General features: G+C 45.5%; 1 protein-coding gene across 1 annotated transcript in view; it reads left to right on the forward strand.

Moving 5' to 3' along the window:
* Window positions 1-6,571: 6,571 nt before the first annotated feature.
* The window catches only part of MTMR10 (myotubularin related protein 10), a 79,388-nt gene continuing 69,949 nt past the window's right edge, over window positions 6,572-16,010 (forward strand). Inside the window, exons 1-2 of the mRNA XM_056569823.1 lie at window positions 6,572-7,003; window positions 7,417-7,477. Coding sequence (XP_056425798.1) covers window positions 6,947-7,003; window positions 7,417-7,477 — 118 coding nt within the window. The 5' untranslated portion in view covers window positions 6,572-6,946. The remainder of the gene's footprint in view (window positions 7,004-7,416; window positions 7,478-16,010) is intronic.

Here is a 16,010-nt window from a genome sequence, read left to right on the forward strand (position 1 = left end):
TGATTGGACACACATGTTGCAGGTAACGGGCATGATTGGACACACATGTTGCAGGGAGCGGGCATGATTGGACACATGTTGCAGGGAGCGGGCACGATTGGACACACGTGTTGCAGGTAGCGGGCATGATTGGACACACATGTTGCAGGTAGCGGGCATGATTGGACACACATGTTGCAGGGAGCGGGCATGATTGGACACACATGTTGCAGGGAGCGGGCATGATTGGACACACATGTTGCAGGTAGCGGGCATGATTGGACACACATGTTGCAGGGAGCGGGCACGATTGGACACACATGTTGCAGGGAGCGGGCATGATTGGACACACATGTTGCAGGTAGCGGGCATGATTGGACACACATGTTGCAGGGAGCGGGCACGATTGGACACACATGTTGCAGGGAGCGGGCATGATTGGACACACATGTTGCAGGTAGCGGGCATGATTGGACACACATGGTGGGAGCGGACAGTAATGGTCAGAAATGTATTGGCAGCAGACGCAGCACTGTAATATTACCTCACAATAAGTGGGCTGTTCCTGCGTACTGCTATACTATTACAGTGCAGTGTGAGAATAGCAATGACACCTGCGCCATCATTTGCAGGTGTCTGCAGTATTATACAGATGATGTCCTGCTCAAATAGGGTTGTGTGAATATCACCATAAGCAGCATGTATATTTACTGATAATATTTATGGCGTAATCATAAACGCCTTTTCTTACTTTTACATACACACATACGTGTGTGATTTGTAATTATAATGGGCCTTACAGGCTTGTGCAGTGTCGCTTCACTGGGTAATGAAAGAACACTGCGTTCCAGGCGGCAGAGCTGCTGCAGTACGCTGATTGTGGCTCCCCTGCCCGTTGGTACGCAGCTCCCCGCTGCATTTTTATTATGCACCGAAGATGAATAAAGTGTAATAATCCTCTACAGTGGGTGAGTGCCCTTATGATTGCTTGATGTCCTGTTACTGAGCACCACCCTGAATATAGATGGCGGTAAACGTTTTTGCACACCCTATATGTGAACACTGCCTGATTACACTGACTATTGTAAACACATAAAGATATTCACACATACATAAAGACATTATAGATTTGTATAAACACACAGTATACAGGTCACGCATGCGCAATTTGCACACTGAACACATACACAATATTGTATACAGGTCACTCATACACAATTTGCACACATATACGCAATAAATGTATACACCATATATAAGTACACTTAATACAAAAAAAATAGTTGTGTGCAGTGGAGAAGCAGCTATGGGGGCAGGGCAATAAGTTTCATGGTGCTGTACACTACCTCCCATCCTCTTCGTTGACTGAAGAGGAGAGAATTCGGGGGAAGGGGGGAAGGTTCTTAAAGGAACAGAGCACCGACAGCACACACTGCACTGTGGAGTAAACTTTTGCTGTAATCAGTTATCAGCTACGGCATGGTGCCCTCCCAAATGCTGCAGGCTGCTGCTGATGCACTCTTTCCAACCCATGTGAGTCAGGAAAGCTGCAGGGCCCCCCTGAGCAAGTGCCCTGTTTGCCTACCCCTAACGCCGGCCCTGCCTAGGACACTTCTTTTGTGTGCATATGTTTCCTGGCTGGTGTTGGTATGGGAGCCTTTGATAGTGGTATAAAAAATAAACAGACAGGGTAACTAGCAAACAAGTTCGCTTGAAAATGTATGCACAGTCTTTAAAGGGGTATTCCAGGCAAAAACTTTTTTTTATATATCAACTGGCTCCGGAAAGTTAAACAGATTTGTAAATTACTTCTATTAAAAAATCTTAATCCTTGCAATAGTTATTAGCTTCTGAAGTTTTCTGTCTAACTGCTCAATGATGATGTCACGTCCCGGGAGCTGTGCATGATGGGAGAATATCCCTTGCATGATGGGAGAATATCCCCATAGGAGCTGAACAGCTCCCGGGACGTGAGTCATCAGAAAGCAGTTAGACAGAAAACAGCAACTCAACTTCAGAAGCTAATAACTATTGGAAGGATTAAGATTTTTTTAATAGAAGTAATTAACAAATCTGTTTAACTTTCCGGAGCCAGTTGATATATAAAAAAAAGTATTTGCCTGCAATACCCCTTTAACAGAGGTTTAGGCAGGCTTTGCTCAGGATAAAATAGGGTTCCCAGTAAATCGAATATGTAGCCTTTTGTATCTCATTCTCACATTTCTCTTGTCTCTCTCTCCAGTCCCACAAGCTGCTGCCTAGGAATAACCTTTGACCCTACTCTGTTCTTCAAACCGCTTATCCAGACACCTTCCCACCTTCTTCTGTCTCCACCTCCAAAAAAAATTTCCCCCACTCTTACTTCAAAAAAATGCAGAAATACTAGTGCATCCCCTCATCATCTCCTGCTTGGACTACTCCAACATACACTTCTGTGGCCTTCCATCCAACACACTTAGACTATGTTCGCACGGGGGGAATGTCCACACAGAAAATCTCCGTGCAGACATTCCCCTGACAGAAGAGCACTGGCAGAACATGCCGGTTCTAGGGTCGCTTTGAAATGTGCCATCTTGTAGACTGCAATGATTTCCATGCAGAGTCCGCACAAAGAATAGACATGTCTATTCCTTCTGTGGACACTGGAATTAAAATTTTCACACTAGATGTTTCCGGCGCAGAAATTCTGCTATGTGAACAGCGCAGCAGAATCCCATTGAAATCAATGGGGCTGCTGCAGAATCTCCATGCGGAATTCCAATGTGGAATTCTGCATGGAAATTCCATTTTGTGAACAAAGCCTCACTCCTCTCCAACCTACCAAACAGCTATCCTGTGTATAAACTATGAAGCGAGCACAGGAGCGGCCAGAGATCCCCTCACCTGCTCCATGCAGCTATTCGTGGATCCACTTGTATGGTTTGCCATGGTTTTAAAAGAACAAGTGTACTGTCTCTAATAAAAAGAACTTAAATCACATCAAAAAACAAAACCCAAAACATATTTGGTATTACCGAGTGGGGAAATGTAGAGTTTTGGACACGTCACATCTAAAAAAAAAAAATGTAATAAAAAGTTGTCAAAAAGTCACATGTACTTAAAGCGGTACGGATAAACACTAAAGATCACGGTTCCAACCACTGGGACCCCCGATATCCTGTACGGGGCCTCGGCATTACCACGGTTTTGAGGTTGACAGATACGCCTCCTCCATACAGCTCTATGGGAGATGCAGGGATGCAGGAATGCTGCATCTCCACCTCTCCCATAGAGATACATGGAGGGGATGTGTCGGCCACGGTGTCATGCTGCGGCCGACGCGCTTCCTGCACGGGAGAGCCGCGGCAGAGACGGGGCCCCATACAGGAGATCACGGGGGGGTCCCAGCATTCTGAACCCCCGCGATCAGGGGATAAGTTTCTATGGCTGCAGATCTCCTTTAAAGGGGTACTCCACTGGAAAACATTTTTTTGTAAATCAACTGGTGCCAGAAAGTTAAACAGATTTGTAAATGACTTCTATATAAAAATCTTAATCCTTCCAGTACTTATCAGCTGCTGTTATGATCCACAGGAAGTTCTTTTCTTTTTGAATTTCCTATCTGCCTGACCACAGTGCTCTCTGCTGACACCTCTGTCCATTTTAGGAACTGCCCAGAGCAGCATAGGTTTGCTATGGGTATTTGCTCCTACTCTAGTAGGAGTTATTTACAAATCTGTTTAACTTTCTGGCACCAGTTCATTAAAAAAAAAAAATGTTTTCCACCGGAGTACCCCTTTAATGAATGGAACTCAATGGATAGGACTTGGCATGCAGATATGTACGATTTCAAAGTTAAAAATCGTGAGAAGTAGGATGGTAAAATCGTGATGTGAATGCACCCTTAGGCTAGGTTCACACTACGGAATCTCCGGGCGGAAATTTTCTGATTCCGGGTGCGGCCAGCGCGAACCGTGTGGACACTGCAGTCTCCAATAGACTGCAATGTGTTCCACGAGTATTTGTGAACAGAAACCCATTCACTACACTATGCATTTTAGCAAGCAGAATTTCTGCCTGCAATTTCAAAGCGGAATTGCAGGCGGAAATTCCGTAGTGTGAACTGTGAACCTAGCCTTAGGGTGCGTTCACACTGAGGAATTCAAGAGGAATTCACGAGGAATTATTTCGGTCAGGAAATTGTTGCCTTCTCTATCAAGCGGAATTTCCATGCGGAAATGAAGAGGAATGAAGGAGGAGGCTATTTAACCTACTTTTCTAAATTCCGCTTGAATTCCACTTAAAAACTATGTCGGGCAGAATTTTTTTTTTACAATTGACTTCTATTGGATTCTGCTCCCGGATTCCGCTTGAGGATATGTTCACACTACGGAGAATGAACAGAATATCCGCTTGCAGAATTCCGCGAGTGGAGATTCCATTCTGGCGGCCACCGCAATACTTCGGCGGTAGGACTGTGCGGCACTGCGCCATCACCATTGAAGGCTATGCAGTGTTTGCGGACTTCCGGGAAAAGAATGAACGTGTTCTTTCTTTGCGCTGAACAATTTCAGCGGCTGAGTTGTCCGCCGCTGAAATTCCGCCGTGTGAACGGGTCTCGCGGAAGACCCATTCACACTGATGTTCACAGCATGGAATTCCGTTCGCGGCATTCCGTTCACGGAATTCCGCAGGAATTACGTAGTGTGAACATACCCTGAAGAATGAACATGTTCTTTCTTCAAGCGGAAAGGAATTCAGTGTCGGAATACTGCTAGCAGAATTTCCGCAGTGTGAACAGGACAGCAGAAATAACAGTAACCTCTTAAGGACGTAGGGCATACCTGTACGCCCTACACCCGGTCCCGATGTTTAAAACGGGGGTCACACCGTGACCCCGCATCACACCGGGTCGGTCCTGGTTGCTATTCATAGCCGGGACCCTGGGCTAACAGCGCACAGCACCGATCGTTGTGCCGCGCTCTATTAACCCTTCAGATACGGCGCTCAAAGTTGACCGCCGTGTCTGAAAGTGAAAGTAAACGCTTCCCGGCAGCTCAGTTGGGCTGATTGGGACATCGCTATAAAATCGCGATGTTCCGATCAGCTAGGACGCAAGCGGAGGTCTTCTTACCTGACTCCACCGCGTCCGATCTGGGTTTGATTGCTCCAAGCCTGAGCTACAGGCTTGAGCAATTGAGCCCCTATCTCGCTGATCCATGCAAAGCTATGGCTTTGCGGGGATCAGCATAATATATCAGTGTGTGCAGTGTTATAGGTCCCTATGGGAGCTACAACACTGCAAAAAAAAAGTGAAAAAAAAAAAAGTTAACAAAGGTCATTTAACCCCTTTCCCTAATAAAAGTTTGAATCACCCCCCTTTTCCCATAAAAAAAAAACTGTGTAAATAAAAATAAACATGTGGTATCGCTGCGTGTGGAAATATCCGAACTATAAAATTATATCATTAATTAAACCGCACGGTCAATGGCGTACGTGCAAAAAAATTCCAAATTCCAAAATAGCGTATTTTTGGTCACTTTTTATATCATGAAAATTTTTTATAAAAAGCGATCAAAAAGTCCAATCAATACAAAAATGGTACCGATAAAAACTTCAGAACACGGCTCAAAAAATTAGCCCTCATACCGCCCCATACGCGGAAAAATAAAAAAGTTATAGGTGTCAGAAGATGACAATTTTAAACGTATAAATTTCCCTGCATGTAGTTATGATTTTTTCCAGAAGTCCGACAAAATCAAACCTATATAAGTAGGGTATCATTTTAATCGTATGGACCTACAGAATAAAGATAAGGTGTAATTTTTACCGAAAAAAAAGTACTGTGTAGAAATGGAAGCCCCCCAAAGTTACAAAATGGCATTTTTTCTTTCAATTTTGTCTCACAAGGATTTTTTTTCCCGTTTCGCCGTAGATTTTTGGGTAAAATGACTGACATCATTACAAAGTAGAATTGGTGGCGCAAAAAATAAGCCATCATATGGATTTTTAGGTGCAAAATTGAAAAAGGAAAAAACGAAAATGCAAAAACGGAAAACCCCCGGGTCCTTAAAGGGGTAGTCCAGTGGTGAAAAACGTATCCCCTATCCTAAGGATAGGGGATAAGTTTGAGATCGCAGGGGGGTCCGACCGCTGGGGCCCCCTGCGATCTCTCTGTACGGGGGCCAGGCTCTCCGGCCAGATAGCACGTGTCGGCCGACACACCCCCTCAATACATCTCAGTGGCAGAGTCGGAGATTGCCGAAGGCAGCGCTTCGGCTCTGCCATAGAGTTGTATTGAGGGGGCGTGTCGGCCGCCGCTTCATGCGGAGGTCGACACACCCCCTTCCCGCGGGCTGTCGGGTCTCCGTACAGGAGATCTCAGGGGGCCCCAGCGGTCGGACCTCCGCAATCTCAAACTTATCCCCTATCCTTAGGATAGGGGATAAGTTGTTCACCACTGGGTCCCCACTGGACTACTCCTTTAAGGGGTTAAAGTCAATGGGCAGAGGAGATGTGCATTCATTTGGAGAGGAGAATTCAAGAGGAATTACTCGAGTAAATTCCTCTTGAATCAGTCAGTGTGAACGCGCCCTTATACTCTCCACACAGCTCAGGGGAACACAGCAGGGAATAAAACAATTGTAAGCGGAGAATTCTCCTGCCTTACACCACATTGCCACTAGATGGCGGTGCAGAGCGCCAGAGCCGCGGCCATGAATGGTTCTTCTGCACATGTGCACGGACTGTGAAAAGAAAGGGACAGACTCACAGGAAATCGGTGAGAATGCAAATACAAAGTGCGTGTGGGAGTGAGACACCCAGGGGGAGAGGGAAATGTCTGCTCTGAGATACAACAAAAGCCACAAGGTTCCAGCCATGGAGCAGGCTGCACAGGTCCAGGGAGGATAAGTACAGCCCCAGCCCGGATTACAGGGAAGCGCCGGTCCTGACACCTTCTCCGGGGACACTTGTTTGGACATTTACAATGTTCTCCGTGAAGCAGCAGAAGCCCTCGTTCAGGTCTTATCTTCTGCCCCCCCAGGTATGTGAATGGGGTAACAAGTCTACTATCCTGGTACCCAGTATTCTATCACTATACAGGGGTCTTCCTAACCAATAAGGTAGTGTTTTTCAATCAGGGTGCCCCCAGCTGTTGCAAAACTACAACTCCCAGCAGGCCCGGACAGCCGAAGGCTGTCCGGGCCTGCTGGGAGTTGTAGTTTTGCAACAGCTGGAGGGACCCTGGTTGAGAAACGCTGTAATAAGGGGAGGCCTCAGGGGTCGTGTCACTTCTGAATATTCCTTTCCAATGATATCGTAAGACTACAACTCCTAGCAGGTCCACAGTTTGGGCCTGCTGGGTGTTGTGGTCCCAGCACTCGTGCACTGGAATATGTGCCGCAGATGTCTTCACGTGTCCATATGCCGCTCATAGATTTATCCCGTATTTTCCAGCATGAAGACAAACTCAGCCCGGAGACCAAAATAAAGAAGCTGAAGCCAGTGCTGCTGCCAGGTAAGAGGGCACCGTGCCCCGGGGGCGTGCGCATGCTAAGGGGATGCCAGCGCTGTGTCTCTCTGTGTCAAGGGTTACGCTGGATATTATCATGGGCGGACAAGCTTGGAAAGTTTCAGCGTTTTAGATTAAATATGTCAAATAGTCGAGATCAACAATATGGCCGGAGCCGGGACGTTGTCCCTGTAAGACCGGGTTTTCCAACCATGGTGCCTCTGATTGTCGCAGAACTACAACTCCCAGCAACTGGAGGCGTTGTGGTTGGGAAATGCCGCTGTTAGATCAATGGATGTGTTCATTAGATCCAGCAGATACACGGTTAAATGGGCTCTCCAGATGTGAACACCTGCCAGTGTGTTCAGGAGGCTCCATAAATGGGACTGGCTCCCAGGACCGGGGAGACCCCAGAATAGAGGACTGATCCCAGGCAGGAGAATGGATCTGGCTGCAGGGTCCTTGTCTAGTGGTGGTCTATAAATATTGAGTCTCCAAACTTTAGGACCAGTGCTGTATGTTGTTTAATCTGTACGAGCCTGTACCATACGTACAATTCATATGTCAGTCTTCAGGATCTCCACTCATAGGTCACATTTTAGGCAACCCCAACATTTAGCCGCTTCTTATTGTCAAACTCCATTTGTTTCACTGGAGAGATGATTGTGCTTGTACATGGCGCTAAGTCAATGGGAGTTAGGCCATTTTGAAAGGAGAACTCTGCCAGAAAAGAGCGGTGTTGACCACAGCACAAATCTGCTTCTTGCATCTCTATGGCAGAGCTGGACATGCCAGTGCAGCGTTACGGCTCTCCCATAGAGCTGCATGGAGGGGGCGTGTTGGCGGCAGCTTCATGCTGTGGTCCAAATGCCTCATTCAGGAGGAGAGCCAGGGTGCAGTTTGGTAGATTGTGGAGGGTCCCAGCAGTTCAGATAAGGGATATGTTTTTAAAACAGGAGTTCCCCTTTAAGGGGTACTCCACCCCTAGATTAAATGTCTGAGGCTGGGTTCACATCACCTTTTTGCCATACTGTTTTCAATAAGTTTTTCTAAAGAAAACCGTATGGGGAAAAAAAAACGGATGGAACCGTATGCGGAAGAAGTAAACAGTATGAGTTTTTAACCCCTTAAGGACCGAGCCCTTTTTCACCTTAAGGACCGGAGCGTTTTTTGCAATTCTGACCACTGTCACTTTAAACATTAATAACTCTGGAATGCTTTTAGTTATCATTCTGATTCCGAGATTGTTTTTTCGTGACATATTCTACTTTAACTTAGTGGTAAAATTTTATGGTAACTTGCATCCTTTCTTGGTGAAAAATCCCAAAATTTGATGAAAAAAATGAAAATTTTGCATTTTTCTAACTTTGAAGCTCTCTGCTTGTAAGGAAAATGGATATTCAAAATATTTTTTTTTTGGGTTCACATATACAATATGTCTACTTTATGTTTGCATCATAAAATTTATGAGTTTTTACTTTTGGAAGACACCAGAGGGCTTTAAAGTTCAGCAGCAATTTTGAAATTTTTCACAAAATTTTCAAACTCGCTATTTTTCATGGACCAGTTCAGGTTTGAAGTGGATTTGAAGGGCCTTCATATTAGAAATGCCCCATAAAAGACCCCATTATAAAAACTACACCCCCCAAAGTATTCAAAATGACATTCAGTAAGTGTATTAACCCTTTAGGTGTTTCACAGGAATAGCAGCAAAGTGAAGGAGAAAATTCAAAATCTTCATTTTTTACACTCGCATGTTCTTGTAGACCCAATTTTTTAATTTTTGCAAGGGGTAAAAAGGAGAAAATTTTTACTTGTAATTGAAACCCAATTTCTCTCGAGTAAGCACATACCTCATATGTCTATGTAAAGTGTTCGGCGGGCGCAGTAGAGGGCTCAGAAGGGAAGGAGCGTCAAATGGTTTTTGGGGGGCATGTCACCTTTAGGAAGCCCCTATGGTGCCAGAACAGCAAAAAAACACACATGGCATACCATTTTGGAAACTAGACCCCTCAGGGAACGTAACAAGGGGTAAAGTGAACCTTAATACCCCACAGGTGTTTCACGACTTTTGCATATGTAAAAAAATTTTTATTTTTTTTACCTAAAATGCTTGGTTTTCCAAAAATTTTACATTTTTAAAAAGTGTAATAGCAGAAAATACCCCCCAAAATTTGAAACCCAATTTCTCCCGATTCAGAAAACACCCCATATGGGGGTGAAAAGTGCTCTGCTGGCGCACTACAGGTCTCAGAAGAGAAGGAGTCACATTTGGCTTTTTGAAAGCAAATTTTGCTCTGGGGGCATGCCGCATTTAGGAAGCCCCTATGGTGCCAGAACAGCAAAAAAAAACACATGGCATACCATTTTGGAAACTAGACCCCTCGGGGAACGTAACAAGGGATAATGTGAACCTTAATACCCTACAGGTGTTTCACGACTTTTGCATATGTGAACATTTTTTATTTTTTTTTACCTAAAATGCTTGGTTTCCCAAAATTTTTACATTTTTAAAAAGGGTAATAGCAGAAAACCCCCCCAAAATTTGAAGCCCAATTTCTCCCGATTCAGAAAACACCCCATATGGGGGTGAAAAGTGCTCTGCTGGCGCACTACAGGTCTCAGAAGAGAAGGAGTCATGTTTGGCTTTTTGAAAGCAAAGTTTGCTCTGGGGGCATGCCGCATTTCGGAAGCCCCTATGGTGCCAGGACAGCAAAAAAAAAACACATGGCATACCATTTTGGAAACTAGACCCCTCGGGGAACGTAACAAGGGGTTGAGTGAACCTTTATACCCCACAGGTGTTTCATGACTTTTGTATATGTAAAAAAAAATTTTTTTTTTTAACCTAAAATGCTTGTTTTCCCAAAAATTTTACATTTTTAAAAAGGGTAATAGCAGAAAATACCCCACAAAATTTGAAGCCCAATTTCTCCCGAGTACGGCGATACCCTATATGTGACCCTAAACTGTTGCCTTGAAATACGACAGGGCTCCAAAGTGAGAGCGCCATGCGCATTTGAGGCCTAAATTAGGGATTGCATAGGGGTGGACATAGGGGTATTCTACGCCAGTGATTCCCAAACAGGGGGCCTCCAGCTGTTGTAAAACTCCCAGCATGCCTGGACAGTCAGTGGCTATCTGGCAATACTGGGAGTAATTGTTTTGCAACAGCTGGAGGCTCCGTTCTGGAAACAGTGGCGTACCAGACGTTTTTCATTTTTATTGGGGAGGGGAGGGGGGCTGTGTATATGTAGTGTTTTTTACTTTTTATTTTATTGTGTGTTAGTGTAGTGTTTTTAGGGTACAGTCACACGGGCGGGGGGTTCACAGTAGTTTCTCGCTGGCAGTTTGAGCTGCGGCAGAAAATTTGACGCAGCTCAAACTTGCAGCCGGATACTTACTGTAATCCTCCGCCCTTGTGAGTGTACCCTGTACGTTCACATTGGGGAGGGGGGAACATCCAGCTGTTGCAAAACTACAACTCCCAGCATGTACGGTCTATCAGTGCATGCTGGGAGTTGTAGTTTTGCAACCGCTGGAGGCTCCGTTTTGGAAACAGTGACGTACCAGACGTTTTTCATTTTTATTGGGGAGGGGGGCTGTGTAGGGGTATGTGTATATGTAGTGTTTTTTACTTTTTATTATATTTTGTGTTAGTGTAGTGTAGTGTTTTTAGGGTACAGTCGCACGGGCGGGGGTTCACAGTCGTTTCTCGCTGGCAGTTTGAGCTGCGACAGAAAATTTGCCGCAGCTCAAACTTGCAGCCGGATACTTACTGTAATCCTCCGCCCATGTGAGTGTACCCTGTACGTTCACATTGGGGGGGGGGGGGGGGGAGAAACATCCAGCTGTTGCAAAACTACAACTCCAAGCATGTACGGTCTATCAGTGCATGCTGGGAGTTGTAGTTTTGCAACAGCTGGAGACACACAGGTTGTGAAACACCGAGTTTGGTAACAAACTCAGTGTTTTGCAACCAGTGTGCCTTCAGCTGTTGCAAAAGCTACAACCCCCAGCATGTACGGACAGCGGAAGGGCATGCTGGGTCTTGTAGTTATGCAAAAGCCGGAGGCATACTACATTGGCTGGGGATTGTAGTTATGCAACAGCTGGAGACACACTGGTTTACTACTTAACTCAGTGTGCCTTCAGCTGTTGCAAAACTACAACTCTCAGCAGTCACCGACAGCCAACGGGCATGCTGGGAGTTGTAGTTATGCAACCACCAGATGCACCACTACAACTCCCAGCATGCACTTTAGCTGATTGTGCAAGCTGGGAGTTGTAGTTACACAACAGCTGAAGGTACACTTTTACATAGAAAGAATGTGCCTTCAGCTGTTGCAAAACTACAAGTCCCAGCATGCCCATAAGGGCATGCTGGGAGTTGTGGTGGTCTGCCTCCTGCTGTTGCATAACTACAGCTCCCAGCATGCCCTTGTTGCATGCTGGGAGCTGTTGCTAAGCAACAGCAGGAGGCTGTCACTCACCTCCTGCTGCTGCTGATCGCCGCACAGGTCAGTCCCGCCGCCGCCGCCGTCGTCGTCGCTCCTGGGGCCCCGATCCCAACAGGGACGCCGGGGATCGGGGTCCCCAGCACCGGGGGTCGTCTTCCCGCACCCGCTCACGTCCTCCGGAAGAGGGGCGGAGCGGGTTGCGGGAGTGACACCCGCAGCAGGCGCCCTGATTGGTCGGCCGGTAATCCGGCCGACGAATCAGGGCGATCGTGAGGTGGCACCAGTGCCACCTCACCCCTGCTGGTAATGGCTGTTCGGGGCCGTCTCTGACGGCCCCGATCAGCCAGTAATTCCGGGTCATCGGGTCACTGGAGACCCGATTGACCCGGAATCTGCCGCAGATCGCTGGACTGAATTGTCCAGCGATCTGCGGCAATCGCCGACATGGGGGGACATAATGACCCCCCTGGGCGATATGCCGGGATGCCTGCTGAACGATTTCAGCAGGCATCCGGCTCCGGCTCCCCTCCGGCTAGCGGCGGGGGCCGGAAATGCTCAGGGCGTATCCATACGCCCTCGGTCCTTAAGGACTTGGAAACGGGGGCGTATGGATACGCCCTATGTCCTTAAGGGGTTAAACCATATTCTGTTTTTAAAAGTGCATATGGTTCCGTCTGTTTTCATAAAAAATAAATAAATTAATAAATAAATAAAAAACATACGTTTTTGACAATGTTGTTCATATTTAGGGTATGTTCACACTACAGTGTGTGAACGGAATCTCCACTCGCTGAATTCAGACTGGCAGCTGGCGGCGGCGGTAGGACCGCGCGGCACTGCGCCGTCACCATTGATGGCTATGCAGTGCTTGCGGACTTCCGCGCAAAGAATGAACATGTTCTTTCTTTACGCAGAACAATTGTCTGACGCTGAAATTCCGCAGTGTGAACAGGTCTCGCAGAAGACCCATTCACACTGATGGTAATGTTCACTGTGCAGACTTTTACTCGCGGAATTCCGCGGGGATTCCGCATTGTGAACATACCCTTAATGGGAGGGGTGTTGGGTGGAGACTTTAGGATGCAAATGCGCATGTGCAAAGCAAAAACCGTATACGATTTCCAGTATGGAACCGTATACATGTGCGTTTCCCATTAACATGCATGTTAAAAAAAAAAAAAAAAAAAAAAAGAAGTATGCGGTTGCAGTACGGTTTTTATTCCCATACTGTTCCATCCGTTTTTTTTTTTTCCCATATGGTTTTATGATTGAAAACAGTATGGCAAAAACGTGATGTGAACCCAGCCTCATCCCGGGAGGTCTGGCCACTGGGACACCACACAATTTTTGACCCGGCACCCCAGAGTTCTGAACATTTATGTACAGAACACCAGCTGTGATAGGCTTCGGCCGGCCGCGATCGTCACATTCCCCCTCTATTAATGTCTATGGGAGGGGGCATGACAGTGGTGGTCTCCCGTAATCCCGTGATGTTTGGTTGAATAAAGCCACACATTTTTTTTCTTCACGGATTCATTGAGTGCTGCTGTCTTACTTTTTTGTTATTCTCACTATAAATAGTCAACTGGGTGTTACCTGTTGAGGGTTTGTCCCTACATTGTCTGAGCCTATCCAATCAAAGCTGCCAATAGCAGACAGTGTAAGTACAACCCCTCACACTCTATTTACTTCAATAGGATAACACTACAATACATTGCCACAACCTTCGGAATATATATATATATATATATATATATATATATATATATATATATTACACACACACGTATATGATTTCTTTAGACCATCCGTTGTGATTCAGCTGATTTTGTCCCATTAACAGTCCATTACAGTCTTTTTATCCTGCCTACTTCCCTCCCACAGCACTACTGCTAGTTCCCCGCCCAGAACTGATGCAGAAAATCTTATTTCACAGCTGACTATTGCTGTCAGTGAGGAGGATGCAGAGACTGTTATTCATTTCATGCCTGCTCCACTGCCTGTGGCATCTCCCTTTAGGTGGTGACAGTTGGAGATGCTGAGGAGTGCGTAAATTACCCATCCCCCATGCAGAGTCTGCTGTGGGTATGCTCCTCTAATACACAGCCTATGTCAATCATGCTTTTACTTTTTCATACTGCCCTTTTTTATATGTCCTTTTCTTCAAGATGATTAGTACAGCCTGTCATCTGCCCTCCATGAGGACTTTGAAGCTTTCTACCCCCCCCCCCCCCCTTACCCTGTTAGGGCAGGGTCACACAGGGCGCATCCTAAAAGAACTTCACGCTGCAGATGCGCCACCAGCAGTAATGGAGAGACTTCAGAGCAAGCTCCTGGCTGGGGCCAGATAGCTCTGTGTGACACACACACAGCTATCCGGCCGCTTGTGTGAGCTCGCTCTGTAGTCCCTTTGTGGCCAGCGGTGCCGCATCCGCTGCGTGAAATATGTTGCGGATGCTTCCTGTGTGACCCTGCCCTAAGAGTGGACAATCTGGTCATCTAGGCAAGTGTGTAATGCCTGAAGCTTCTCCTACTCAATCACAGAGATATGGAATCTACAGTGTTATTTTCTAGGTTAGACATGAAGTGGTTACCCATCAGGGCATTTATTCACAATTGTGCATATTTTTTTGCTTACATTCTATTTTCCTTATCTATTTTTCATGTTTAACAATAAAAAGTTTACAAGTACACAGTATGTAGAGCTGCAGTCCTTGCGGACATCGACACTCTTAAGCCTTGACGTTTTGTGTGTGTGTGTGTGTGTGTGTATAATATATATATATATATATATATATATATATATATATATATATATATATATATATATATATATATATATATATAATTACAGTAGTCCCTCAAGTTACAATATTAATTGGTTCCAGGACGACCATTGTATGTTGAGACCAGAACTCTATGGAAACCTGGTAATTGGTTCTGAAGCCACCAAAATGTCATCCAAAAATAGGAAAAAGTGAGAATTAAAGAATAATAAGTAGATAACTAATGCAGATAAAGCAAATCCTTACATATAAAAGTAATAAATATCTGCTGGGAGCTGTACATCACTGTCTATTTCAGTGTTTCCCAACCAGGGCACCTCCAGATGTTGCAAAACTACAACTCCCAGCATGCCCGGACAGCCTTCGGCTGTCCGGGCATGCTGGGAGTTGTAGTTTTGCAACAGCTGGAGGCACCCTCTTTGGGAAACACTGGTCTATGTAGAGGACAGAAGCTTCTTCAGGGTCCTGTACAGTACACACAATGTCCTAAAAAAAAAAAGGGAAATGGAGCCACCCTTACCTGATGTCCAAAGGAACAGCTAACCCTGGCAGAGGTAAAGAGTACAGAACATGTAATACCTCCCTGTACTGTAGGGGGCGCTACCAGACACCAGTCAGTGCATGCACTTCAGTAATACAGGTAAAGAGTACAGAACATGTAATACCTCCCTGTACTGTAGGAGGCGCTACCAGACACCAGTCAGTGCATACACTTTAGGAATACAGGGGTTTTCCCGTGAAATATCCATTCTGATTGGTCAGTTCTTCCAGCCATTGACACGTTTCGCAGATTCCATAGCATTGTATGTTGAGTCTGGTTTCAAGTTACAATGGTCCAGAAAAGACCATTGTATGTTCAAACTATTGTATGTTGAGGCCATTGTAAGTTGAGGGATCACTGTGTATGTATATATATATATATATATATATATATATATATATATATAGCAAAATTAAATAGGCACTGTCACTTTTGACATGTCCTAGACACTCCTCCCGACTCATTTTTGCCATGTCATGGTCTACACACTCTGACCGATTGTCTCTAGGAAATGTCAGACGTTTTTTTTCAGGTGTCGGGTACACTTTAACCTAATGAAACCTAAACGTAGCCGTACATTGTATTGTCAATGACTGCCCCATAACACTAATAGATAACAAATGATAAAACTAAGCGTGCATATAGCAGATTGAATTGAAGAAGGATTTAACCATCTGTTAAACAATCTATTGAAAGCCACATGTTTATAGTGGGAGTAAGTATGAAGCATGTTTTCTATAAGGGTAGATTTA

The sequence above is a fragment of the Hyla sarda genome, chromosome 4 (genome assembly GCF_029499605.1).
Source record: "Hyla sarda isolate aHylSar1 chromosome 4, aHylSar1.hap1, whole genome shotgun sequence".
Classification (NCBI taxonomy): Eukaryota; Metazoa; Chordata; class Amphibia; order Anura; family Hylidae; genus Hyla; species Hyla sarda.